We start from the raw sequence: 27425 nt of genomic DNA, 5'->3' as shown, positions 1-27425 counted from the left end.
AGAGGAAATCATTTGCATGGAAAGCTTGATAAGAACAGACAGCACGTGTGAAGGAATAAATCTTTAGGTCAGCATGTGCCCTTTATATCAGTTACACTCACGTGCACCCTAACCCTCACAACCAAGTGAACCAGCCACTGTAACTCTTGACCTTGTTCTTCTCTCTCATCCCCATAACAAAATTTTCAAGTGTGCCGATATGACTCACTGGGACAATAAACTATTTCTCATTAACTTAATGCCAGCTACCTAGGCAGTTATCTATCTGACTTCCAGCAATCTAAATGGCCATGTTGCCATTCATCTAGAAAACTTGAACAAATTGCTAAACTGCACACACACAGTATTTTTATCTTAGCTAAGCAGCTGGATGTGACTTGCTGCATAGGTCAGCCTGACAGATACAGGACATGTGCAGCCAGCTTATTCAGATACTCAGCAGATGCTGAGTTCACATCTGCATATTTCCACTTATTATGAACAAAGGATTTTGAGTGAAGTCTCAACACTGGAAATATCACAGGTTGCAGTTATAATCTGGATGATATTTACAGTTAGTAAAGCACTAAAATTTTTTAAACAAAATGCTTCCTGATAAGCTGTTGAATTAAGACACCCTCCCTCAAGATAGAACATACTGTGCAAATCCTATTTTCTGCAAGACCCTGAAGTCAAATCAATGGGAAGGAATTTGGGAAAGTCAATTTTTATCAATCTTTAAAATTCTACCACAGAGGGACTTACTCTTGTAATGCCAGCATGCCCTGGGGCAGTAAGTTATTTGTGTTTCTAAACATGCCACTTTCCCCTAGTTAAAAACAAGCCACAAACCAGAAGTGGTTTCTCAGAACAGCTGTGCTTCCCAGGAGGCAGTGGGAGGAACAGCAGCACTAGATGCACCCCACACTCCCAGAGTTGGCAATGCTTTCCAAAATGACTTCTGGCTTAAAAAAAATGACCCCCAAAAATATCACAGGGTTCCCTGGGCATCTAGGCATGGCATTAGGGGAATTTGAACTACATGGTGTTTTAAGGTCCCTTTCAACCCAACCTATGCTATGGTTCTCTGATAAAAATGTTTTGGGGTTTGTTTTTTTTTTTTCCTTAGGAAGTACTACTAACAAACAGGAAAGCAAACGCTCCCTAAAAACTGTTTTAAAGAAGCACCACACTTCAAGTTAATAATTTAGAGCTGAGAATTTGAATATTGGTGGATTAATCTCAGTTAGACACCAGGTACCTACCAAGCCACGCTATGACTCCCCTCCTCAGCTCAGGAGAGCAGAGAGAAAATAACTAAAGGCTCATGGGCTGAGATCAAGGACAGGGAGATCAGTCACCAATTACTGTCATGGGCAAAACAGCCTCAACTTAGGATAATCAGTTTAATTTGTTACCAATCAAATCAGATTAGAGTAATGAGAAGTAAAACCTAATCCTAAAATATACATTCCCCTTCTTCCTGTGCTCAATTTCATTCCCAAATTCTCTGCCTCCTCCCTTCAGTGGCATAGGGGTACAGAGAATGGGGGCTGCAGAGAGTTCATCACATATTGTCTCTGCTGCTCCTTCCTGCTTACACTTTTCCCCTGCTCCAGCATGGGGTCTCTTCCAGATGGGACAGTTCTCACTACCTTCTCCAGTACAAGTTCTTCCCATAGGCAGTAGTTCTTCCTGAGTCTGCTGTGCAGACTCTTTCCCTGGGGTGCAGACCTTCAGGGACAGGCTGCTCCACCCATGGGGTCACAGTGAATCTGCTGCAGCATGAGTTCCCTCTCTTCAGGGAGGTCCTGAGTTTATCCAAAAACCAATTTCAATCCAGTTTTTTATAGCCATTTTCACACAACTTCCTTATTTCACACACAGCACCAGGTACTTCCATAGCAAAACACAGCAATTTAACTTTAAAATATAAATAAACAGGCAAGTAATTGAGTTAATTGAGCACTGTCTTAGTATTTTTTAAGTGACAATATTTCTTTTGAGTTAAAACTCTTTCCTTGAGATAAGACACAAATCTTATTCTACAGCATTTTTCACATAGCTAAGTCCTCTTTAGCATTACAGGTTCTTTCCTTTATTGTATAGTATTACTTTCCAAAAATTATATGGTTATGCTTAAGACATCAAATCAGCTCTCAAAATACTGAGTACCCTTACAAAGTAAATATGTTAAGTTTTTATATAGATAAAATCCCATCAAAGATAAGGGAGTAATAATGCAAATATATTCCACATAAAAACTAGAAGTGTGTAAAAACTATCATAACTGGAATATAATGGGTTTTTTAGTCAAGAAAAATATCTTTCTATTCCATTAATACTGGTACTACATTACTTATTCTTTGATTGTGCATCCACCTTCTTTACCAAAACTGTGGTTAAAAAAAACCAAAACCACAACACACAGTCCATCAAATTTTGGTTAGGGTTACAATCTTCTGAAGATTGCTTTAAAGAAAAAAAATAGTTTTGCTTGATAAAGATCACACTATCTTAGTAATAAACCCAATGTTATTATTGACTATTTTGCTGTATTCTGGAAAAATATCAGAAGTCCAAAGCTCTTATTTAAAAAATAAGTAGGTATAACACCACAAAATGGAGCCAATCATATTGCTGGTTCTTTTCCTCCCCTTTTTTCACCAATGCCTTTAGCTCTTCAAGCTTCTGGATGCCTGTTTTAAAAAGACTCTTTGTACCTGCCATGAGCAAACAAACAGGCACATAGTGTCCAGTATAATAAAAAAAACAAAACAAAAAAAAAAGGTCTGGGTTAAAACACTGTTTATTGTGTTTATTACTTCCTTAATGTAAGCTGGTTTTGGGTTTGGGTTTTTTTTAAGAGAAACTATAAAACTTAGTCAAGGAATCAATTGCCTCCTTCAAATATCTGATGGGATTTGGAAGATCTCAGGAAGTTTCAATGCCCTTCTCCTTAACTGTTCACTAGAAAAAAACTTTTTACTTGTTGACAAGAAGCCTAAAACCACACCTCTTCCTAGAAACTAGTAGTTTTGCCTTAAGTGAGAAAATATTAAATACTTCCTTGCAATGACAAGCATTTTTGTTCTGTCAAAAGCAAGAACTGTTATAAAAACAGTACAGATTTTTTCCAGTTACAATGAATACTAGTACATTGCAGAATAGTATAACAGTTATCACAAAAGACAAGCACCCAATTATTTCTGCTGAAGGCTCACTCTCCATCCAATAACATTTCACTCTGATTTCTTAGAATCTCTGCATTTTACGTATGTTCCATTTCATCAGCTTGCTACCTTAACACTAAGTATCTCAGCTACTATGGCCATTTCTACAGCCACATTTACTTCAGTGCTATTTCCAGAATTCTATCAATTAAGGAATTATACTAAGAATTCTCCACCTACACAGTTGAACTCCACATGAGTAAGTCAACTATTATTCCCTATTTCTGATTTTAGGGGAAGAGAAGTAGTAAAAATAACAGAGCATAATGAAAGTGCTATTGCAACAGTCACTAGCGTGAACAGTTAGATTAACATTAATTATAGCCCTACTTAAAATACACTAGTCCTCCCCTTCTGGTCCAAAGCTCAGTAGAGCTGGCTAAACAAGACCTTTCCAATTCTGAAAGGTCATCTTTAATTCCATCATCTCAGCAAATGAGTTTTCATGTACAGTGTCCAGGTGGCAACAGGTTTGTCGTCCTGAAGAGTGACTGTAGCATTTACTCTCAGGAGCACTAAATTGTATCAAGGGGTAAGAAGGCACTGCAGCTGCACTGAAATCCCCCTGGAGATGTCCCTGACAGGTAAATCCACAAGTAGCTTTTATACTGATAAAAAGAGCATTATTGCATCATAAAGAAAACCTTCTTTGCACTTCCTCCCAAAGACTAGCACAGCATAAGAGTTGCTAGGACAGAATATTTTTCTTGCAGCAACTGGAATACAAGTTACAGAGCTCAGCAGCTGTTCTAAATTTTCATGAAGTCCAAATATCTTCATGGGGAAATAAAAACAAACAAAAAAACACCAAACAAACACACCACCCCCAGACTTCCATGCCTGATCCCTAAACAGAAATATTGAAACTTGTTGCACATAGCTTGACCTTGATAGGATAATGTAACAAACTAGCACTAGGTAAAAGTAATCAAACAACATGAATTATTAGCTGGCCTGCTCATGAGTAATATTGGAGAATTTTCAAGTAAGAATGAACACAAAAGTACCAATCCAACAGGCTGCACAAGTAATTAACTATTGGGAGTGCAGACAGCAAAAGAATAGTGCCTATTTTTTAATTATTCTAAAATTATTAAAAACTAAACTATAGCAGGCATGTTTCTTTAGCTAAAGTGTTTCAAAGAAAAGCTGTTGACACTCAGTATCCCCCAGCCAGCCCAAAGCAAACAAAGAATCAAAAGTCCTCACTGGTTTCAATTCAGAGTGCAGACTGGGGTGCAGAAAGCCCTGTGGCTTGTGCTTTATTTCGCAAAAAGCGCTGGGTGCCAAAGAAGGATGAAATCAGCAGTAATGTGAGGAACCCTTGGCAGGTCAAACCTGGTAACAACCCCACCAGTTCTCTAGGAATCCACCTCCAGAAGAAGGCGGCTGCTCTTCAGAGAGTTTAAGGAAAACAAGAGAAGCTTTACTGTACGGGGAATGCATACTCAGCCCAAGAGAGGAGGTGAATTGGGAGCCTGAAACTGAGGAATTGCCAAGTGTTGAGCAGGTTTGTAGCATCTGAGGATGGATAACTCTGCAGGTATGAACAAGACACGAGCTGCAATACCAAAACCAAGCAAAGCATTAAGCTCATAAGCTCCAACAGTAAAGCTAGTGTGACACTGGAGTCCTGTGTTTCCTTTGGCACCAGCAAGGTAGACAAAGTAAGAAAACGGAAAGAAGGAAAACTAGGCAGATTTCTTGGATGACAGAATAGGAAAAAAAAATTCTAATAAACTGAAGCACCATACTAGAATGTGCATGTGAAGTAGCTAACCAAATAAAAAGGGAGTAATTTTAATAACAATTCAGGCAATAGGTTTAGAAAGCATATTTTAATAGTTTAAGGAGTAGTAACAGATGAGAAACTGCTATTGTGAAACAGAGGCATGTGATCTTTCCCTTCTGTACAAATGCAGAGACATGGAAGCATTAAGACTGATTGAACAATGAATGGGAATGCCTGGGTGTGGAAACACCAGAAGGAATAGCAGGAGAAAACAACAGCACATGTTGATCACACCTAAATTAGCAGATCAAAGATCACAGTATACCCACACATCGGTCCTCAAAATACCTTAGTCAGTAAAACAAGGACTACATTTACACTATAGCAGGGGACAAACTATAGGTTAGGTCATTGAGAGATAACAGTAGGAAGATAAGCAACAGGATTGAAGATATAAGGCAGCCACAGAAGGAAGACAAGAGACTGCATAAATTCTAATCTAAGTAATGATTCAGAGGTGGAACAGGATTAAGAGATCCTCATCACTATCATCTCCTACAAGGTACAAAAGTCCAGATTCAGCACGTAATTACTGACTTAAGAAAAACTCAGCAGACATTAAAGCTCCAATTTAATTAATTCTCTCCCTGGGTGTTCCTGGCTTATAAACATCACAATTTAAAGACTAATTCCATGTACCAATACAATTATGTTTTATTGTAATACATTCTTAGACAGGTACATATGGTATCTGACATTTAAACTAGGCAATGAAATGTCACATGTCGCTTGCATCCTTCAGTCATTTCTTAGAACTACTTACTCAACCCAATGACCTGAGCAAAAAGTAAGAGCTGATAAGAAGGCAGTGAAAACAGCAAAGTAAAGCTTGTTAAAAAACAAAGGGAAACTAATTAGGAACAAAAATTTGATCTAATAAATTATTCTGCATGAATAATGATCAGCTTGTCAAAATTCATACTGTTCATTCATGAAGCTCACAGCTGGAAACAGGAGGGATATTTCAGGTCAGGAATTAGGTTCTTTGGCAAAAACTACACAAAGAAGTTTGCACAACTCCTGCCAACCTCATGCTTAGCTTGAGGCAATGCTTTTACTTTCAGGACCTCTGAAGCAAATCAATTCTAAAAAAAAAACCACCACCAAAAAGCTTCTAACAGTTACTAAACGATTCTGGTAGTTCTACAACCAGTTTACTACTAAGAATATAACAGACTTCTTACGAGAAATTACAGAAACTTGAAAATAAAAAAGACCCAAAGCAACAATGCTATTTTAATGTGCTTCTCTTCCACACATAAATGCAACTAAGCACAGCTCCTCAGAAGACAAATTCACTCAAGCTGCTCATAATCAAGACGGCTAGTGTCAAACTGGGTCATTCCTGCTTTTCAAAACCTGCAAGAAACAAGGCATGAAAGTCTATCTTTCTCCCTTGCCCCTCATCCCCAGTCAGAAAGAATCTTCACATAACCTTGCCAAGGCAAACAGATGATGCTATACATTGCAGTACTGCTGAACATAAATAATAGGTTTCCTGACAGTCAGCACTAAATATTTGCTAGGTGCCAGTTGGTAAAAGCTTCAAGACCACAACCCTTTTTATGGCTTTGATATTGCCAGATAAAAGAAAAGTATTATTTTTTTAAAAGTATGGGGATAGGAAAAAACCCTTTTTTCTTGTTTGAGGGGGAAAGACCTCAGCATTTCCATGTGGCAAAGATAGAACCAGGAATTGTTTTTAAAACTATTCCTCAAAAGAACAAAGGCTCTTCAGTACATAATTAGAGAATTTATATTTTTAACTATGTTTTCTGCATTTTGCTAAGAAACTAGGATAAAACTTAGAAGTGAGAGTTGCCTTACTCTTTAACAAGGTTTATTTTCTTTCTACAGGAATACTCTTCTCCTTCATCTAATTTTTTTTCTAGAAAGCACTGAAACAAAACAGAACTAGTTGTTCACCCCACTGATGTCACAGCCTCTGATACAAGACCTCTTCAAAGAGGCTGAATATCATGAACTTTTGCACATCTAAAGCAGCTTTAAATACTTATCATTCATCAAGCAATTGTGAATCATGCGATTAAACTTCTTTTGAATAAAAGGTTTTAAGAAAAACAGTGTTTAGATATAATCACTTATCGGGAATTATCTGGATATGCTAAAATAACATGCCATTCAAAGTATGGTTAAGGATGGAAGTTGTAGCAGCTTCCAATAAAGGGCTCATCCATCACAAAAGATTCTTAGAAAAATAAAGTTTCCATTTGATAAGAGAAAAGCCCTCGGAGGTATGAATAAAGTAGGTTAAAGAAACAAGGAGGGTCAAATTAGCATACAGAGAGCAGTTGTCAGCAACATCCAGAAGGAATCCATTTGGAGTCCCTTGCTGTTTGACAATATTAAGTAATCACCTGGAAAACAGAGAAGGTGTAAAGAGACAAAATTCCTCGTTTTTAAGCTTCGTAAGCATCAATTACTGGATACAGAACATTGTCTTAGATAAATTTCCAGTGTGAAAGTCTCTTATTAAGCATTAAAGAGATACAGCTGGTTTTATAAGGGATAAGTATTGTAAGAAACCCTTCACATGTACCAACTTGTATCAGTGGGAAGGAGTGGCTGATACGCTAAGGTCAGGGTTGCTGTGTGCAGGGACAGGGACCAACATGCTGAGAAAAGGGTAAGAGCAGGCAGGAGGAATTCAGAGGCAGATGAAGTGTCTTGCACCTGGGATGAAAGAACAGGAGCCAGTACAGGCTGCATGTCAATAGCATAGACAGCAGTTTGGCAGAAGGGCACACGTGAGACCTCAGGACACAAGCTGAATGTGAGCCAGCACTGTGCCCTTCAGCAATAAAACCTGACTGCGCTCCAAGCTGCATTAGCAGGAGCGTTACCAGCAGGCTGAGGGACACAGGCATCCCACTTTCATGAGGCTCTACTGGAGCTCCTCTGGCTTTTCTGCACTCAGAGCAAGAGACAGACCTTCGAACAGATGTTGGACTGAGAGCAGGAGAAGGCACAAAGATAACTGAGGGCTGGAGCACCTAATATTGGAGGGAAGACTGGCAGATGTGGGGGATTTCAGCCTTAGGAAAAGTTTTGGAAGGCAAAAGGAGTGCAGATCTTATTGACATCTACAGTTACCTAAAAGGCAGTGCAAATGTAACTACAGTGCTCAAAGGTGCACAGCTATAACACAAGAGGCAGAAGATGGAATATAGGATCTCTATCAAACCTCAACTGGACAAAGGCCCCAAGTAATCTGATCTGACTGAACTTGTTTGGAACAGGGAATCCAGAGGTCCTACCCAGCCTATTATTAATATAGATACCATAGATAGAGTTTTCATAAGCTCTAAAATCCACTGCCAGTGTGCCTGAAAGGAAAGGTCATAAATCTTCCTTGCAAATTAACAGGAAGATCCATGCAAAGCACAGCATTACAAATTGAGGTTTCGGAATGTTTTTATGCAATGAGTTTTTCTCCATAGCTACCAAACACAAGGAAGAAGATACAACAGAAATAACAAGTAACCATATTTTTTGATAAACATTCCTTAGTTTACCCTAGAGGTTTGTTCCCAAGTAGCTCAAGTTTATAACAGTAAATAAAAGATCAACTTTAATAATTAAATTGCTGCCAGAAAATTACAGAATCTATTACATAGTTCTGTCAGCAGCTCCTGATTCTCCTTGGGAGAGTTCTCATACCACTGAAGATATTACTTTAAAAGACAAAAGTTGAATTCAATTATTCAAAAAACTGTATAATCAGGTATAATCATAGCACCAAGTCAGTTTTTCTCAAGCACAGTCATGCCAGTGAGTGCATTGACACAACACAACCACTCATTCACAGCAACACAAATCCCATTTTAAAAAAAGCAGTAAATCACACAGCCAGGCATGTATGCAATAAGTTGTGTCCAAAATAAAAGCCACTACTGCTTCTAATTATGCCATGTTCTTGGTTTGCATTCAAGTTAGGGTCTGGAAGTTGTATCAAGGCAGGGGTTGGTCCCTTCTTCCAGGTAGGAAGTCATAGGTCAAGAGGACACAGTCTCAAGCTGTACCAGGAGAGGATATTGTGAACTGCATATTAAGAAAAATTTCTTCCCTGAAAGGGTGGTCAGGCACGGAGAACAGGCTGCCCAGGAGAGTGGTGGAATCACCATCCCTGTAAGTGTTCAAAAAACATGTGGATGTGGCATCTGGGGACACAGTTTAATGATAAGACTTAACAGCCCTGGATTAATGGTTGGACTTAATCTTAAAGGTCTTCTCCAACCTCAATAGCTCTGTGGTTGTACAATGTGTGTACTGATTCTTTATGCATATGCATAGAATTCAGAATTTGAACCATCTGGGTTTAAAACCAACTTTCAAGTGCGCAAGAAAGGTAAAAAGCAATTCTAATTAACTCTTAATTAGAAATAAAAAAGCATTGGGAAATATCAAATCAAGAAGTCTCTACTAGCAGTAGTCCATTAGCAGTAGTTCAGGAAACTCAAAGACAACAGTAGGGAAAAAAGTAACACTCCTTACAATTTATTCTGCTTTTGATATGCTGTGCACAGTGAGATACTCTTGACCACCAAAAAATACCAAGAATAAGCCATTTTCTTGTTTGCCCAACTGCATTTGTGAAGATCCATAAGTTTAAAACATAGTTCCGCACTGTGTACCAGTCTATTCAAAGATTTCATTTTTTTTTTTGCAAAATCTAATTCTAAATACCTTAATATTTTCACTATCGAAATTCGACTCTGCAATGACAAATATAAACAATATTGACTTTTTTCCCCATAATCTATTAATTTCCACTGCATGCAGCTTTTATTAAAATTTAAAAAGAGCACTGGGGCTATGCTGTGGCAAGAACAAATCTGCAAACAAGCTGGGTTTGACTCTGCTTTTGTACTTTCCTGAAAGTATGTGTCTGCATTCAAAAACAGAAGTCCCTGAGTGCAAAAGGAAATGCTGTTTCCTTCTTGTGTGTGGAAAATAAAACATCATGTATTTGCAACAAGTACCTATGACAGTACATAGCTTTTACACTTCCACTGTTATCAACCTGTGGATGGTATCTGGACATTGACTGGAGGAGGGTTCTGCATTTCCATGCCACTCTGAATACAAAGTCAAAAACCTTACAGGGATAACAGTTTGTCCCTAAAGAACATCAATAATAGTGTCCTTATATAACAGGTCTGCTGTATCTTGATATTTTGACAGTAGCTAAAATAAGTGGAAGGAGAATAAATAAAGCTCACTTTTTCAAGCTGAGGAAGTCTCAAGCAGAGATTCTATAATAAAGATACTATCTACAGGACAGAAGTGCAGTTCTCATTGACAGGCAGAAACATATTGTAGGAAACAATTACTTCCAAACCAAGTACTTAATCCAAGTTAACCCAGGACATTGTTATCACTTTGCCAGAATCCCTGTGGAGTTCTGATCAGACATGTAATGTATTAAACATTACAACAAACAGTGTAAAAAAATCTGAATGACTATATACTGTTTGTTGTAAAGATCAGATACAGAATAGGAATTTGGCAAACAAATACAGATTCTTATAACCTCAAAAAAAAAAAAAAAAAAAAAAAAAAAAAAAAAAAAAAAAAAAGCATTGATTGCCCATAGCAACAGAGATAGAAAATACCCATCAGGACAAAGATCTAGGAACCCTTAAAGTACTCCTTAGTTATCCTGCAAATAAAAGGCGTTGAAAATTATTCTACATTTTATTCCACAGGGAAGAATTTTATGTGTATTTGAGGCTCGCTTGCTTATCTAGTTATTTTTGGGCTCTGAATGTTTCCAGATATATGTGTGGGGGAGGAAGTCTGCTCCTAGACCCAGTAGAAGACTCCAGTGAAGTCAATGCCACTGAGCAGGAACTATGAATGAGGACTCCTAACACCTTCTTCATGCTGCTCTCCAAAGGCAAAGCAATAGGATCACCAGCAAAAAGCAACATGACTTTCAAATACCAATACCCTAAAGATATACATCACAAGGCCACACAAAGAACTCAAAGAATTTTGGACATTAACCTGCCTAAGTCAAATGAAGGAGAATAAGGAAAACTGATGTAATGTCAGGGTAGACTATCTAGAGATAAAAAGCACACACCTTCCTCTATGTCCAAATCAGAGGACCAACCCAAAACAGTAGTTACTTCAAACACAAAGTGGTTAGGTCATTCAAAAACAGCAGGACATACTGTATCTTATTGCACATACCTCCTACGACTGTACTGACAAACTTCAGTCTCCAACTTAAACTTCAGTTGATAAATAATAGTAAAACTCATAAAGGTGTCTCAGTTTTGGCTGGGACTAAACTACAACAAAGGGGAAGAAGTTACATTTATCTCCACTGCATATATTTCTATATTGTAAAGTTCAACTGCAATAGTTACAAATAAAAGACTGAAAGCTCAGCTGCTGTTCATTTGTGGTTAACCTTTTTGCAATAGTCCACTAGTTCTGACAGCTCCATAAACTTACAAAACTAATTTCTTTAAGAGCCAAGATCTCCTACTCAGCAAGCAATTATCCCAAGATTAGTGTCTGGTAATTCATTTATTCTCTTCAATGAGCAGAAATAATAGGAATTGGGTTTCTGTGACTTTAAGCAGCTCATGCTCAGTTACCACCAGAAGCTCAAAGTCATCACAATGAATTAGAGTAGGAAAATAGATTAATTGGATTAAGTGTTACTTCTACATTTCCCTCTCTGCAGTAGAAAGTGGAGAACATATTACCTCATTAATGTAAGGAATGTAAATGTAAATGTAATAAGAGTAGTAAAACTATTAAAATAACAGAAGGTATTTCCATTTTCCTGCATTTCTCCTCTGGTTTGAGAGCTCAGAAAAGCAGACAGCTACAAACAGAAACTGTAGAAATAAGGGCTTCATCTTGGCAATTCTCATCAGTAAGGTATCAAGAGCTAACACACACAGGAACTCAGATCTGACAATTTGCTCCTGAAGATCAACAGCAGAGCAAAATCTTGAGATTAATTATCTAGATAACATTCTTAAGGGCAAAAGAGAATCATTTCCGAAATTAAAAAACCAAAAATATTCTTCAAGCCATTTCTCAACAGAGCTCCACTGACCTTTCCAGATACTGCCATATACAGACAATAACTGTTAGGAAAAGAAGGAAGTGGCTCTTCATTTCCATGCAGATACACAGCAGTGCCACTGGTTGCCTACACCTGTTTGGGCCAAAACCACACAGCATGCTATTCCAAACTATTTTCATAGCAACTGGTCTAATTTCTAGAGAAACTAAAAGAACTACAGAACAAAACAAAAACAAACCGGTCAAAACAAAAACAGAAAAAAAAACCCCCACACACAGTCCCCAACACAAAAAAGGCAGAATATTCAAGTTAAATAAATTATTAAAACAAAATAGAAACATTTTCATATATAATATGTATTGAGCAGATACATAAAAGTAAGTACCAATGGGATCATCATCAGGTTTTTCTACATCAAGAGATCAGCAAACAATATCTAGGCTTTCAGATTCTATTATTCTATTTTATTTAATACCAACAAACTAAAAGTAACTACTAATTTCTTGTTATAGCTAAATACTTTCAAGTTTTAACTTCTGCAAGGTCTTCTTAAGTGGTTTCCTTAGAATATGAAAAAACATTACCAGAACTATTGCACTTGTATTTGGATATATCCACCTAAATCCTAGTTAGATAGTTTGTCTATTAGACAGCTTCCTCCTAAAAAACATTCCAAGTTTCATTTACATGTATTTGGTTATCCTCCTGAGATGTAATTAACGCGTGAACAAAAGCCTCAAATAGCATATTAGCCCAGCCAACACTTAAAAAAAATTTGAATGGCAGGTACCAGCTGGCATCTCTCAGATAGTTTGGCAAAGCACTAGGTCCTGCCATGACAAATTTCAGAGAAGCAATGCACTGCTTCAGAGAGGAAGCAATTTGCAGTTTCCAACTTCTACCAAATGTGGGACTCAGCATGAATTCCCTCTCCCAGACAGGACATAACTGGCTGGCATCTACGTATGCCAGCAGCTCTATAGCCCTGCCAAGACCAAAACTGGAAACAAAAAGGTTAAAGGGTAGTGGAGGGTTGGAGAGGACACACCAAGTAGCCCTATCTTGCCTCCAAGAACAAGCTTTACAAGTCTACCAGTGCTGGCTGGTAAACTACTTTCTGGATGTTTTCACACTGATTTTTTTGCTCTTCTTTGCAACCTAATCTTTCTCATCAAGAAACCACTGGCGTCAATCATACTCAGAAAAGCTGCCTATAACTACCTCATATTTGGAAACAGCTGAAATGGATCCTATACCTATAATTACAGCCTGTTGGGAGTATCATAAATTCATTTAAGCATTCCAAATACAAGATGAATTTACCTTTCCAGAATCATCCAAAAGTGTTGGCTACAAAGTCAGCATCAGCACATTTTCCATGATATAAAGTAAATTTTAGAGTAATTAGAAGCTGAAGATCATACATCACATGGAAGATTCATCAGCAAATAGAGCTAAATTACTGACTACATACAAGATCAGAGCATCAAAGAGTTCCACAGGGCACTGCTTTCTGTATTGAACCTATCAGGCTCTGACAAACCTTCAAAAGAAAGATAAATTTGGCAATAACCACCTAAATACCCAACCAACCAGGTTTGCAAATGTGACTTCTAAGTAGCATGGACTGGTGTGCATGTCATTGCAGATACTTTATTAGAGCAAAGACCACAAAGATGTACCACATACTCCAAAGGGTATGACAGTACTTTTTGTGTGCTACAGGACCCCTGGAGTTGGATTTGATTTCCATGTGAAAGAACCGAGTGAGGATGCCTGTGTGAGTGAGGAGTCAAAGCTCCCACTAGAGGCAGTGCAGATCTAGTCAGCACAGCTTGGATTAACTGCAGAATTACAGCCCACCCCAAAGTTAAAAGCTGGCATCTGCCCAGCTGAGTAACTCCACAAACCACTGAATGCACTCAGACCTTCATGTACTATAATCTGCCAGTCGAATTCCACACCTTGCCAGTTTTCTCCAGGTGTAACACCACTCTTGTGGATTTTGCATCACTGCCTGAAAATGCCACACAATATACCAGTGCAGCAAAACAGACAAGCAGAGCAAAGCTAAAGGAAAAAAAAAAAAGCACCAATGAAAGCAAAACTCATGTTACTGGTACAGTGTGATGTCAAACATCATTGAATGACTCGCACCAGTGCCATTCAGAAAGACTGCGTCTCACCTCAGTATATATCATGCCTTTCAGAACATAAAAAACCCCACCAACCACCACATTTGCTTCAGCACTCCCATGGTGACCCAGATAAAAACAGGAAAAAAGGTAAGGGAGGGGAACAACTATATATAGTTTACCCATTTATTATTTTAACACATGCCAGATATAACTGAGTGCTAAATGTAACTATAATATCTGAAACTCTCCTTAAATTTGAGGCAAGCATATGAACAGACCAGCTCTAAAAGCCTATCATACTGTCTATGACAAAATACTTGTGATACCCTTCTCTTACTCAACGGAAATCCACCACTTACAGAATTTCACAGAAGCTATGCCCATCTAAGCTAAACCAATTGCACCCAGGAAAATGCTTTACAATTATGAAATCACTACATAAGAAACAGAGAGGTAGCTAAAGACAAAAAGTAACTGCCAAAGCAAACAACAATGCCAACAAGCACAGCTGTAATCAGAAGCAGTACAAGTCAGTTGGGAAGATAAGCACTACTTATATGAACAAACAAATCTGTGTGGAAGAAGCATTCGAAATGGAGGGTGGCTTAACAAGATGTCCCACTTTTAAAATAAGCAGATACCTTTGATCTCCTCTTCACCAGCCCTAACAATAAGTGGAGGCTCCTTTTTCCTTCCTCTGCACTTATTCTAGCCCTGAACTCCACTCATTTCAACTACCTCTGTGTAAACACTGCTAAGCCATTCTTTAACTACCTCTTAGTCTCCCACTAAACATTCATGTGCTTCCCCAATCACCGATTCAACTGATGTCTGTTTCACACAAAGCTATACTTAACACTTCACTAAAAAGTTGGCCACTTCAGGCACTTATTCAAGAAAAACAACGGACTTTATTCGTTATATAACTTCATACTTAGCAGCAAGATTACTTTAAAATGAATTCACCACTCCCAAGCTATGAGTTTTGGACAAAAGATAGGTGGTAGTTGTGGCAATAATGACATGGAGAGCCTGAGAGAAAGTTAGTTCATGGCCCTTGTGATTTTCTGTCACAAAATTTTAAGTTCATATAAAGCAGAATTTATAAACTAAAAGGTAAATTGTGTCCTGGAGAGCATCAGGCACAGCATGGTCAGCCAGACAAGGGAGGGGATTGTCCCCCCACACTGGGGCAGCCTCACCTTGAGTGCTGGGGGCAGATTCAAGGACAACGATGTAAGAAGGGTATAAAGTGTTAGAGCATCCAAAGGAGGGCCACAAAGATGATGAAAAGCCTAGAGGGGAAGCCCCACATGAGAAAGGACTGAAGTCCCTTTGTTCATCCTAGAGGAGACGGAGGAGAGACCTCACTGCAGTTACAGTTACAACTTCCCCATGCGAGGAAGAGGAGGGACAGACACCGATCTCTTCTCTGTGGTGACAGTGGCAGGACCCAAGGGAACGGCCTGAAGCTGTGTCAGGGGAGGTTGAGGTTGTATATCAGGAAAAGGTTCTTCACTCAAAGTGGCTGGCCACTGAACAGGCTCCCCAGGGAAGTGGTCACAGCACCAAGCCTGACACAGCTCAAGAAGCATTTGGACAATGCTCTCAGGAACATAGTAACTGCTGGGGTCACCTTGTCCACTTTACCCATTTTTAAGTATGAGCACTCCTAATTATATTTTAGAGTCCACTGAGCCTCCCCCACTCCATATTTTAGTTTAACACACAAAAGAAAAGCAGCAACAAGGTTTTAAGCCATTGGAACAAAGTTGTGTTATCTTAGTCACAGAAATTACTCTCTTCAAAAAAACCAGATAAGTGTGTTGAAGAAGAATTCCAGAACAGTTCACAGAACACTCTACAGATCTCCTCAAGAGATCAAGAAAAAGCAGAGCCCTGACCCTCTTTTGTTAAAGCAATGTCTTGAAAAAAGCAGTTAGTCTTTTCATTATAAGAATGCTGTTCATATAATCCTCATCTTCTGCACAATAAACACTGACCAGAAATCTCTCAGGCTGAGATCCTATCCTAAAGAACTAGCCCTCAATATTTAGAGAATTCACAGGGCTTACGAACAGCTGTGAGAAATGCTGAGATTTACCACCTTCAGAAGACAACATAATTTCAATGTGAAAATTTGCTACAAGTTTTAAGTTTCTATCCTTTCCATTCTGATCCTTAACTTGAAACCTAGAGGAATGCATTAAGAACCTATATCCTTTTTGGTTTGAAACTCCAGAACAACCAGATGGAGGCAGTTTTAAAGGCATAACATTTTTCACCTGGGTTTTAAGTTTACTGTTTGTAGCACCTCTCTTAACTACTCAGGAAAACATGCACCTGGAATACTGTTAAGTGGGATACCACATAAAACAAAAAAGAAATCTCAGTTGCTCAGAGACAGTATCCCAAAGAACAAGCAGCAGAGTAGTTTGTAGGATATCTGCCTTTCTTGACCTGTATTTTCCGAATACAATTGCCCTTAATAGACACAGCTAAATTATTAAAACTACTAAATTTTATTATTATAACATTTTTATAATTATTAAATCATTAACATTTAAAAATGTTTTGAGCAATTCCTGAAATATTGATATTTCCAGATAAAGTTATTAATACAGTATACAGCTGTTGGCACAGACCTCAATGCAGGAACTGAGCATAACATACATTAAGTGCCTTAAACCACATATACAAAAGATGAATACTGCAGCATGAGGTTACATAAATTGCATGCAACATACTATTTTCTTTGCCTAATAGCATATAAAACAAAGAGACAGAACACTAGAGGTGGGCCACACTGGCTAAACTTCTGACTGCATACAAAGGCTAACATTGTCCATACCAATTTTGTACAGTTCTACTCCAGCCCTCCCACTAATTTATCCAATTCTGTCCCAGTCCCCCCCAACACCTTCAAGGGTCAGTGACTTCACTGCATGAAACTAAATATTCATTAAACTGCTGCACTATGAACAAAATACTTTGATATGTACAGAGGTGTAAAATGCTGATAATGCTTCATGCTTCAATTTGTAAAAAATGGGGTTACCCTGATAGGATTAGAAAACACATCCCAGGCTGCACATTTAAGTTTCCAGAAACTTCCTAGTGTTGATTTAATTTTCTAGATCACTGCCAGAACCCAGCTGTGGCAGAAATTATAAGTTGAGAGCTCTAATTTCTTTCAAGTCTGGAATGCAGTGCTGGGTTTTGAAGAGCCTAAGTGACATAAATATTTCAAAGGCAAGAAATTACTTGAATTTATAAAAGAACAAAAGGGCAACTTCAAACTCCCTTTCGTGTGCCAAAATCATAAAGGCTTTCTTTAAAGTACATACCTTCAGTTTTGTCACACATGACAACTTCATCCAATGAACTCAAGGGGCCATAGGCACTATTTTCACAGATAAATTGAAAGAGAATCCAAAAGTCATCATATAAATAGTACACTCAAGATTCAAAATATTATCTAGCCATACTAAATCAACTTTCTGATAAGGCTGTTACTCTGAACCATGACACATACCACTGTCACGTCCAAAATATGCACCACAGGTCAGGCTGTCAATTTCAATCTGACGTGCTTTGAGGTTAACAGCATCTTTGGGTAAAGCACTGCTACCACACCTTCCTTCCTCTCATAAAAACAAGCACACTGTATAGAAGCAGATGTCATCAGCCAGCTCCAGCCACTTTGAAACTACTACAGTATACACCAAACTGGAACACACTGACAACAAACAGGCCCCGTCTGACCTGTGGAACCCACTGAGATTGTTCCAATCCCAGCATGTTCAGTCACAACACAGGATCAAGTTACTGTCCTAGAAAGCCCTGGCTGTGTACCCCAAGCACACTTTGTGCTTCCAACTCTTTGGACAAGAGCTACACACATCCTTGGACCAACCAAATCCATTTACTTTACACCAATGTCGTTGTTGCTTAACTGCTCACTCTGCATGTGGTTTAGCTGCCATCCAGACTAATTAGAGCAGACTAAGCAGCTCCTTAAGAGACACATGGCTAGTACATGCCTGGGTATAGAAAACAAACAAGGCAAAGCCACAAAAGTCAGTCCAAGGACAACAGGCAAGTTTAGAGTGCTGATACCAGAGGCAGCACAGACAAAAGTCTCCAAAGATACAGCCCGTCTCAATACTCACTCCAGATCACTTGGTAATGTATACTAACCTTCTCTTTTCCTCTTGAATTCTTTGACTCTTAAGATTTCAGTGCAATATAGGAAGTGCTAAAACTAGGACACCTCTAATTAGAACAATCTCTTTTGATGTTGTAGTTAAATGGGGGTTTTTCTTCCTTCAAAACACATTTTCCTACCTGATACACAAGAACACTGTTCCAGGCTTCATCTAATGAACTTGCCACTAAGCCATGTTTAGGTCCAAAAGAAAGGACTGCTCATTTATTCCAGACTGCAAAAGCTTAAAGATCAGTTTACTTAGAACATTATATCAGTGTTTTATCTTTGCTCTGTTACAGCTGTTATCAGTTACAGCACTGACAAAATACAGCTAAAATTACATGGTACCAATATCAACATACTCCATCACAATGAAGTAGGAAGATTTATTCATTTAAGCAATGCATTTCCTATTCACAATATTTTTATTGAAGCATCTTGAAAAAACTGCTAAAATCCAGTTTAGGAGCAGGAAGATAATCTTTACTGCATGTTTTACAAATCATTTCCCAGAGGAAAACAGCCAGTGACTAAGAATTAAATTAATAGTAATATGTTTTGAATTACTTATTATTTCTCCAATTTCTGTTCTTAAAAGTGCAAAAGAAGAAAGAAAAACCTATTGGGTACTTGGAAGATATACATAAAGTACAGCCCAGCTGAACAAAGCACACTGCAGAAGGTAAACAGCCAAAGATTGCACTACTGCTGCTTACTCAGCAAAAAGGCAGCAAGAAAATTGCTTTACAACTTCCAGTTCCAGTCTACCATCTAACTGATACCATGTCCCATGGGATTACAGACATGCTGCTGATAAAGAGGCTGGGCTCAACATCCCAGTAGTCCCTTCCTGTGTGTGGGAACAAACCACCACTGATAATTTTTAAATTGGTCCCATCCTTACTAAAGGGCTGCTATTAACTTAGCTATTAGAACCAGTCATTCCTATCCAGTTCCCACAAAAATTAAAGGCAATATCTGAAACAGAGCTGCTGTTATTGTTATAAATTAGATTTCTGAAACAAAACCTGATAGTATAAGATCACAAGGAAATGTTTTCTCAGAGTTATTCTATCTGCACATTTTTCCTGCAGGTTGAACTGCAGTGGTCTAAGGCAGCATGGTTTGTTCACAAAATGAAAGAATAAAAACAGGCTGTGGAAGATAGAAGAAAGAAGCTATATCATTCCTTCACACAAGGACTATTTTAAAACCAAGCAGTTGTATTATCAGTGCTACATTAGCTTTGATGCAAATAATGAGTGCATCTCCTTCCCTGGAGTTCACAGAGCAGAAGCAATTTCAAATTAGGCAATTACTTACTGAGCATTATAGATGAATGCTTATTGAAAAATCCTTATTTTCCTTAGCAATACACAACACTAAGTTAGAGTTTTCTGAAAATCTTCCTCATTTCAAAGCATGATCTTTGATGCCTACAATTCTACTAGAAGAGCATGGCAGGCAGCAGGCACTTAGACACCTGAGGAGGTGTGTGCTGGTGCAGTATTTGTGTTACCAGGTGAGGGAAACGTGGGAGGGGGACAGCACAATGTGTGACACTGGAGGTGACAATGGATAGACTCCACCTTCTCTGAGCCAAACTCTTCTCAGTGGTATTCTAACAGGAAGCAAGAGGCAATGGACAGAAATTGAAATAGAGAAAATTCCATTTAACGGTAAGAAAAATCTTCTCACAGTATGCACACTGGCATTTTGGAGGCTTTGGAGGCACTTTGGATGGAGTGTCCATCATTGCAAATTATCAAAACCCAACTAGGAAAGGTCCTTGGATACCTGCTCTGGCAGACATCGCTCCAAGTAGAGGCAATGTTATTATTGTTATTATCTCCAATTAACTCAAACTGGCCAAAAGAATAAATAGACATATAGTTGTATTTATGCTGTCATAGTTTATGACCAGTCCACTACATTGCCTCATACTAGACTAGTAACTCAATAACAGAAAGAGATTAATAGCATTTAAACTTCAATATGGCCTTCAGTAACACTCCTCTCAGGAGGCTAAAGTAATCACTTAATAAATAAAAGAGAATAAAAAAGACTGATAAAAAGGAGATAAGAGACTGAACATTATCAGGAAACAAAGTGTCCAGAGGCAGGCAGACTGTGTTGAAAGATCAAATCATGTTTATGGATAGACAAACACTAAGCACAGGTACATCTTGCTAAGTCTAAGAAAAAGGTTTATTAATAAACATACACATTTTGCTAACTTCCCCTTTAGACAGTAAAATGAGGAAGGGATCTGAGAAACCTCAAAGAATGGTAGCCAGGAAATGGATGAGTAAGATGGCATCAAATAGACTGCAGGGACCAATTAAACAAAACAAAGTTGAAGAGCAGGGAGTAATGCACACTGGAAAACTTCAAAGTCAACTAAGCTTCACTGACTGCAGATACTAATAATAAGCAGCAAGAAAAACATGATGTTATGTAAATAATGCAAAATAGACAGCACAATGTCATCATAGTACATTACCCACACCAGAAACCAGTAAAGCCGCATTTTGTAACATGACACAGTACCTTTCCTCTCTACATTACAGAGCTAGAGCAACAGAGACATTGACAAAGAAATAACACTGGGAATATGAAAGGTGTTTCACATGCAACAAAACTATTACAAATAGAGTACAGTAAAACTTAGTATTCCAGTGGATTGTATGAAGGAGATTTTAGAGGATATAGTTTTGTCTGACAGGCAGCACACCAGAGCTCATAACTAGAGGCACGTGGATTTAATGCAGAGTGGTGACAATTGCCAACCATCTTTAGAATTCTATAGGGATGTTTCATCACTATAAAATTCAAGTACTGTCTCTAAAAAAACCCAGAAAAATTAACTGCTAACTAGCCTTCAGACATATTAAGAAGATTATTCTCCCTAACAAAGCTGTTTGCTGCAAGTTAACCTTCAGATGGAAGAATCTAATCAATGTGAAATCCAGTAAAGGAAAAAAAAAAAACCAAAAAAACCCACCAAACAACCACAAAATTACTACCTAAGTAATCACTCTGCCGGGAAGTGAACAAGACTACAAGAGAAATGCTCCAGAGGCATAAAGACACTGCATGTGTGTATGCATAAACAGTAGTGGTATTAATCATTCTGGTCTAAACAAACACAGCATACTATAGAAATTGCCTTCAACTTTCCAGTTTGACCCAGCCACCATATCAAATACTTCAGAATCTTCATTTACATAGGTATTTATAATCACAAAGCCAGGTCAAAGTGGTACAAAAATGACTACAGCTGAAGAAAATTAATCACTACTCATATACAATCAGGTTCCACTATTTATATATATCAGGTTAGTTTTCAGGTTAGAACTCACTCTTAGTTCCCCTCTCTGGTTTCAACAGCCACAAAAACATGAGAAGGAAAGCAGACTACAGCAGCACAGATAATCATGTGCACTATGCAAGCAATTCCATTGTTTCCTTGTGTAGCCATTTTTTGTTCAAAACTGAAGTCCAGCTTTTTGTGGAACTACATCCTCTACTGCAATGTAATCCTTATTGACCAATGTGTTATACAGTAGCACACCTTGTACCTCACACAAATTATACTTGTGTGCTCTGATAACTTCTGCATTCCAAATTTGACTTAGTACTTGGAAAGAAAAGTCAGTTGCTCTCTCATAAGCCATATGACACAGGTCCAGCCTGACAAGGTTCCCAATTTACTGGACACAGCAGCTCACAGAGAAACATAACTGGTTCTGAAGGACAGTTACACAACAATGACTTGAATTACATCAAAATTGCTGATGGTCTTTATCTCTGGAGGAAAACTCAGGAAGATATCAAAAGACTCAAGAAAAGAATATAAAGGAAAAGTTCAAACTGTTCTGTGAAATGATCCCTTGTAGATCTTTGTAGTTATTCAGCATTATCTTCTCAGTATCTGAATTACAGCCTGTATGTGAAAGTAAAATCAGAATTCTCCTCCCTGCCCTATTGAACTCTCAGCAATCTAGGTCAAAGGCTCCTGATGTTGCCAACAGTGTTGAGCCAGCCAATCAATCATCCTGACATCCAGGTACGTCACCAAAGGCTGCACCTTAGAGAGCCAAACCCAGAGGCACACAGATAACCAGTCCAGGCAGGGTGAGGTGGTATCTTCTAGGAACACTGGCTAACAAAGCAAACACGTGGATGCAGAACTCTAATAGCAGTACATACTCCCTGTGCAGGTGATACCTGCACACACACAGGTGTACTTAATGGTTGTATATGAAAGAATAATCCAGCAGAGTTACAGAACCAGCATTGCAAATCATAGAATTAAGAGCAATTAAAGTAGTGGAACTGGTAATTTTATCTGACTTTTTTTATCTGACATTTTTTTAAATGAAACCTACCATTTTTATCTCTGTTACCTGTAGTTTTCATTTGCCTTTTGAAAACAAATATGGGTACATATGCACATAAAAACCTATGTAACAGAGGCACCTATCAAAAGACCAAAACATGGGACTATATGGAGCTCTCATAAATCTGAAATAACAGGATCAGCTCAGTTCTCCTCATCCCCATGTGACAACTCCAATAGGGAAAGGAACCAAGTGCTCTTCCTGCCAGACCCTGGACTAGTCTGTACCAAATCCTTCCCTTCAAGGGTGATCAGGCTGCAATTGCACTTGAACACTAGATCGTTCCCATTTCCAAGGGCCACAAGCCTCCTGTATTTCACTCCCATTGTTTTTTTCCCACCCAACTTGTTCCTCAAACACAATGAAATATAAACAATGAACAGAGTAGTTTCCTGAGACTTCAGGCACACCTTTCTAGAAGTTTCATACTTACACTAGGGGCTTTTCCTCTTCTGGAATTGTGAATCTATTAGTTCTCAAACAAAAAATGGCTACACAAGGAAACAATGGAATTGTTTCTAAACTGCACTACATAAGCAAAGAAACGAGTTTTTGCTAATACAAATACCAAAATACTGTGTACTAGTTGTATTCAATTTTTGTTTCATAAAAAGTTGTCCCTTGGAGGAATTTGACTCCTCTATGATCCACAAGCTTTTTCATTAATACTCCTAAATCCAGCAATAATGTAATTATAGTTCTTTATCTTATTTATCAGTGCTGGTGCTGCATGCTGTAAACAGCCTTGCTGCCTTGACTCTACTTTTGGTTCCTTCCATTCCTCACCTACAACGCAGAGTCACTTCTTGACTACATCTTCCTCCATTCTGCCTCCTCCCTTTTTGCCGTTCACACTGATCAACACCCACCCATCTTCTAACACTAACAAAAACAGCATAGAACTATGATATTTAGAGCCCTCCCATTTTGCCTTGCATTGGCTTCTAAGATATTACAAGATGTTATTAAGAGATATCAAAAGCAGCTTTTATTACAACCTATTAAATTCCTCCTTTCAGGAAAAATACCAGGCAAGAGAGGACTACTGACTGGTCCCAAAAGAGCAGGCACACAAAAACCTCTGGCAACACATGTGTTCTTGGCAACAGCTAAGTAATCCTGTAGTAAAAAAAAACAAAAACAAACCAAACAACCAACCCTAAACAAACAAAAAACTAACAAACCACAAACAGACCTGAATTCTTTGGTACTGTGGATCAACTGCAAAATTCCACAGACACCTGGGGTCTTTAAAGAAATTACCTGGAATACTCATGCCTCTGGAAAAAAAAAATAAAAAATCAGCATTTCAGATATTAGAGAAACCTTTTTTTCCCCCAGAAGGATTAAATTATTAAACTTTTTCTTTCCAAAGCAAAGCCCCACAGCAAGAAAACTTTCATTAGAAATTCCAGTTTTCCAATTCATTAAACTTGACTAACTCAGTTACCACTGCCAGGTTTGAGTTTCAATCAGTCCAAACAGAAGAGACTCAGCAGATTAAGTATCAATTTGAATCAATACCATGGGAATGGTCAGGCTAGACTTTTCTCCAACACTAAAATCATAGTGACTTCTCCATTCCTGTACTCATCAAAGTACTTTCAGGCATTAGAAGGAAAGGAACAGTTTTTATCTGCTGTGCTTTTGTTTACAGAAGACTTCTTGCATTTGCATTGCTCCATCACATGCACACAAGCCATTTAGTCAAGGCAGCTGTCTTGCAGTATTTCCTCCAATTTGAACCCATTTGGATTAAAAAATAAATAAATAAAGAGGTACCCTCTGCATTACTCAAACCAGAGTACATCTGCTAAGCAAAACAAAGTGCAACAGTGTGCAGCTGTAGTTCCCACCCCAAATCACTTATAAAGCAATACAGGAGGTGCTGGCTACATCCAGGACTCAGAACTTCCTGCTCTTCTAAGCAGGACACAAAACAACTAGGCTGTAAAGCTGGGTTCCATATTTTCTCCCCTCCCCACTCTTTTCTGCAATTGGGCATATTTTCAAAAACATGAGTGGAGCACACTCACAATCTCGCCTCACTTAGATACTAGTGGTGCAATTACCCTTCTGGAAGGTAGGAGATAATTTCAGTCTTTCTCTTGTTGATTATTTGAACCACTGAAGTACTACCTAAAGACTTTTTTTTTTTTTTTTTAGTACAAGACAAGAACAATTTTTAAAAGATAGTTACTATCAAACCAGATACTCAGGAAAAGCAGTTTTTACACTTCTGTACCATGAACAGGCAGAGTATCAGCCACTCATTTGCTTCTGCATTTCTGACTGGCCAGGGGCTCCCAGGCCAGTATTCAAATGTTCTCAGCACATTCTCTGAATCTCATCCTTCTCCTGTACAGTCTAAGGAACCTAGGCACCTACTTCAGGATGTGCATTTCCCTTCTGAGAAGCAGGTACTGCCCAATTTCATGTGCAGATGTAGCTTCCCATCTTCCTAACTCAAGCACACTGAGGAATGCACCTTGTATATCACTGCAAATGATATACAAAACTGTTCAATGCCAGAGAGAACATCACTTAATGCTCCACCACAGCTTTTCAGCTTTCCTACTTCCCTACTTCAGTCTAAACACCTGCCCTAGTTTCCTACTTCAGACAACAACAGTTATTAAGCTGCAGGAGGAAAAGAAACTACTTTGTCTTAACAGCTCTACTTTAGGCCCACTTATGCAAGTATTAAGGAAGATGTAAATTTCAAGTAAATTTCAAAAGGTCTGTAACACCCACTCTGTACAGAAAGTTTTCTAGAAGGCTTACCAAGGCTAGACCCTTTTTTAAGAAAGGACAAAACCATAAAAGAAGGTTTTTATTTTTCAGTATTTCATTTTAATAATTTAATGCTAAGCTATCCTTTATGCAAGTCAACCTTATTATTTACTATAATAACACATAGATTTAATACTGTTCCTTAATTTCAGTTGTTGTTATTCCTAGAGCCAGAAACTGCATCTCCTCAACTTACGAGCACAAGACACTTTCCACAGAAAACTTACATAAAATATAACAATGTATGCTTACCTTTTAACTAATTGAATCTTATGTGTCTTAAGTGCTTTAGATCAGTAACATGTGAGAGTACAGTTAATGCCTTTAAAGTTTAGTAAATATCGTTAGCTTCACTGGTGAGTTTTGTGACACTGGTTGCTGCAATAAATCAAAATGCTGGGTTTGGCAACCGGTCAAACCCATTCTTGGCATATTTTAAGTGTCACTATACCCCACTACTAACTTATCATTCAGACTAACCTTTAGGCTAACGGGGGCAGGGGAATAAAGGTTTCTGCGTGTATTGTAATCCACACTGCACAACAGCGGATGCCTGAAGGTCCAGCGGTGGAAGAAGCGAGAGCACACCTGCTCCTCTGCCGATACCCCCGGAGCGGCTGCCCGGGGAGCTGCCCTTTCCCTCGGGCTATTCCCGAGCGCCCCAGCCGGCCCTGCCCGGCCCTCCGGAGGGGTCTGACTCCTGCGGCCCCCGGGGCTCGGACACTGAGGGCGCCGCAGCGAGAGCCCCCGGCCGGGACGCCTCTGCTCCCGGGGAAGGCCCGAGCGCGGGGGCTGGAAGCCGCCCCGACCCCTCCCCCGGCCGCCCCTCACCTGTTTTGAAGACCAGCTGCTTGTCGTCGCTGCTGCCGAAGAGCCGGAGCATGGAGACGAAGAGGACCCCGCACGAGTTCTGAATGCCGAAGACGGCGCCGTTGCACCACATGGCGGCCAGCATCACCACCCAGCCCCAGCCGCCCTCGGGGGGCTCCGGCGCCGCAGCGCTCCCGGGGCAGCCCGGGCTCCCGGGGCCCTCCGCCGCCGCCCGGGGCTGGGCTCCGCTCTCGCCGCTGCCGGGGCACCACTCGCCGCCGTTCTCCCGCCGCGGCTCCTGGCCCGCCGGCGGGCCGGGCAGGGGGGTCGCTCCGGCCGGCTCTCCCCCCGAGCCCTGCGGCTCCAGCTGCTCGCTCACCGGCGCCATCCTCGGAGCGGGTGCGAGACCCTCCAGGCGCTCGGCTCCCGCCTTCCTTCTCCTTCCCCTCGCGACCTCTCGTCCCCCGCCCGCTTCAGCCCCTGGCCGCGGAAGCTGCGGGCATCCTGTGGCGCTCTGTCTGTCCTGTCTGTCTCTCTGTCCGGCCGGTGTGCGGGACCGAGCGAGCCCAGCGCACACCCCCCTCCTACCGCCGCGCGGCCGCCGCTTTATTTTAAAAGGGGGGCTCCCTCGGGGGCGTCAGCGGCAGGAGCGCTTCCCTCCGCGCCGATTGGCCGCGGCAGGGGAGGAGGGAGAGGGGCCGGGGAAAGGCAGGCGAAGCCACGCTCCTCTCCCGCCCCCCCCACCTTGCCCGCCGCCCTGGCTCTCGGCGGAGGGGGTGGAGCGGGGCGGGCCCGCGCCGTGTCGGCGGCGGTGAGCGCGCGGTGCGGCGGCCGCTGGGGAGGGGAGCGGGCGGCGGAGGGCGAGGCTGCAGCTCCGCGGTTAACGGCCGCGGGGAAGCGGCGGGCGGGCGCCCCGAGCCTGCACACAGGTACCGCGCTCCGCCTCGGCGGGCACAGCGGTAAACAAGCCCCTGGCCCCGCTCCCGGGCCCTGCC

At 40.1% G+C, this 27425-nt stretch overlaps 1 protein-coding gene across 1 annotated transcript in view; it reads right to left on the bottom strand.

Annotated features, from left to right (window-relative positions):
- The window catches only part of SLC16A10 (solute carrier family 16 member 10), a 63168-nt gene extending 36089 nt beyond the window's left edge, over window positions 1-27079 (bottom strand). Inside the window, exon 1 of the mRNA XM_056488089.1 lies at window positions 26452-27079. Coding sequence (XP_056344064.1) covers window positions 26452-26818 — 367 coding nt within the window. The 5' untranslated portion in view covers window positions 26819-27079. The remainder of the gene's footprint in view (window positions 1-26451) is intronic.
- Window positions 27080-27425: the final 346 nt, after the last annotated feature.

Source organism: Oenanthe melanoleuca, chromosome 3, assembly GCF_029582105.1.
Source record: "Oenanthe melanoleuca isolate GR-GAL-2019-014 chromosome 3, OMel1.0, whole genome shotgun sequence".
Lineage (NCBI taxonomy): Eukaryota > Metazoa > Chordata > Aves > Passeriformes > Muscicapidae > Oenanthe > Oenanthe melanoleuca.
Note: the sequence above shows the minus strand (reverse complement) of the source record. Positions and strands in the feature narration are given on the sequence as shown.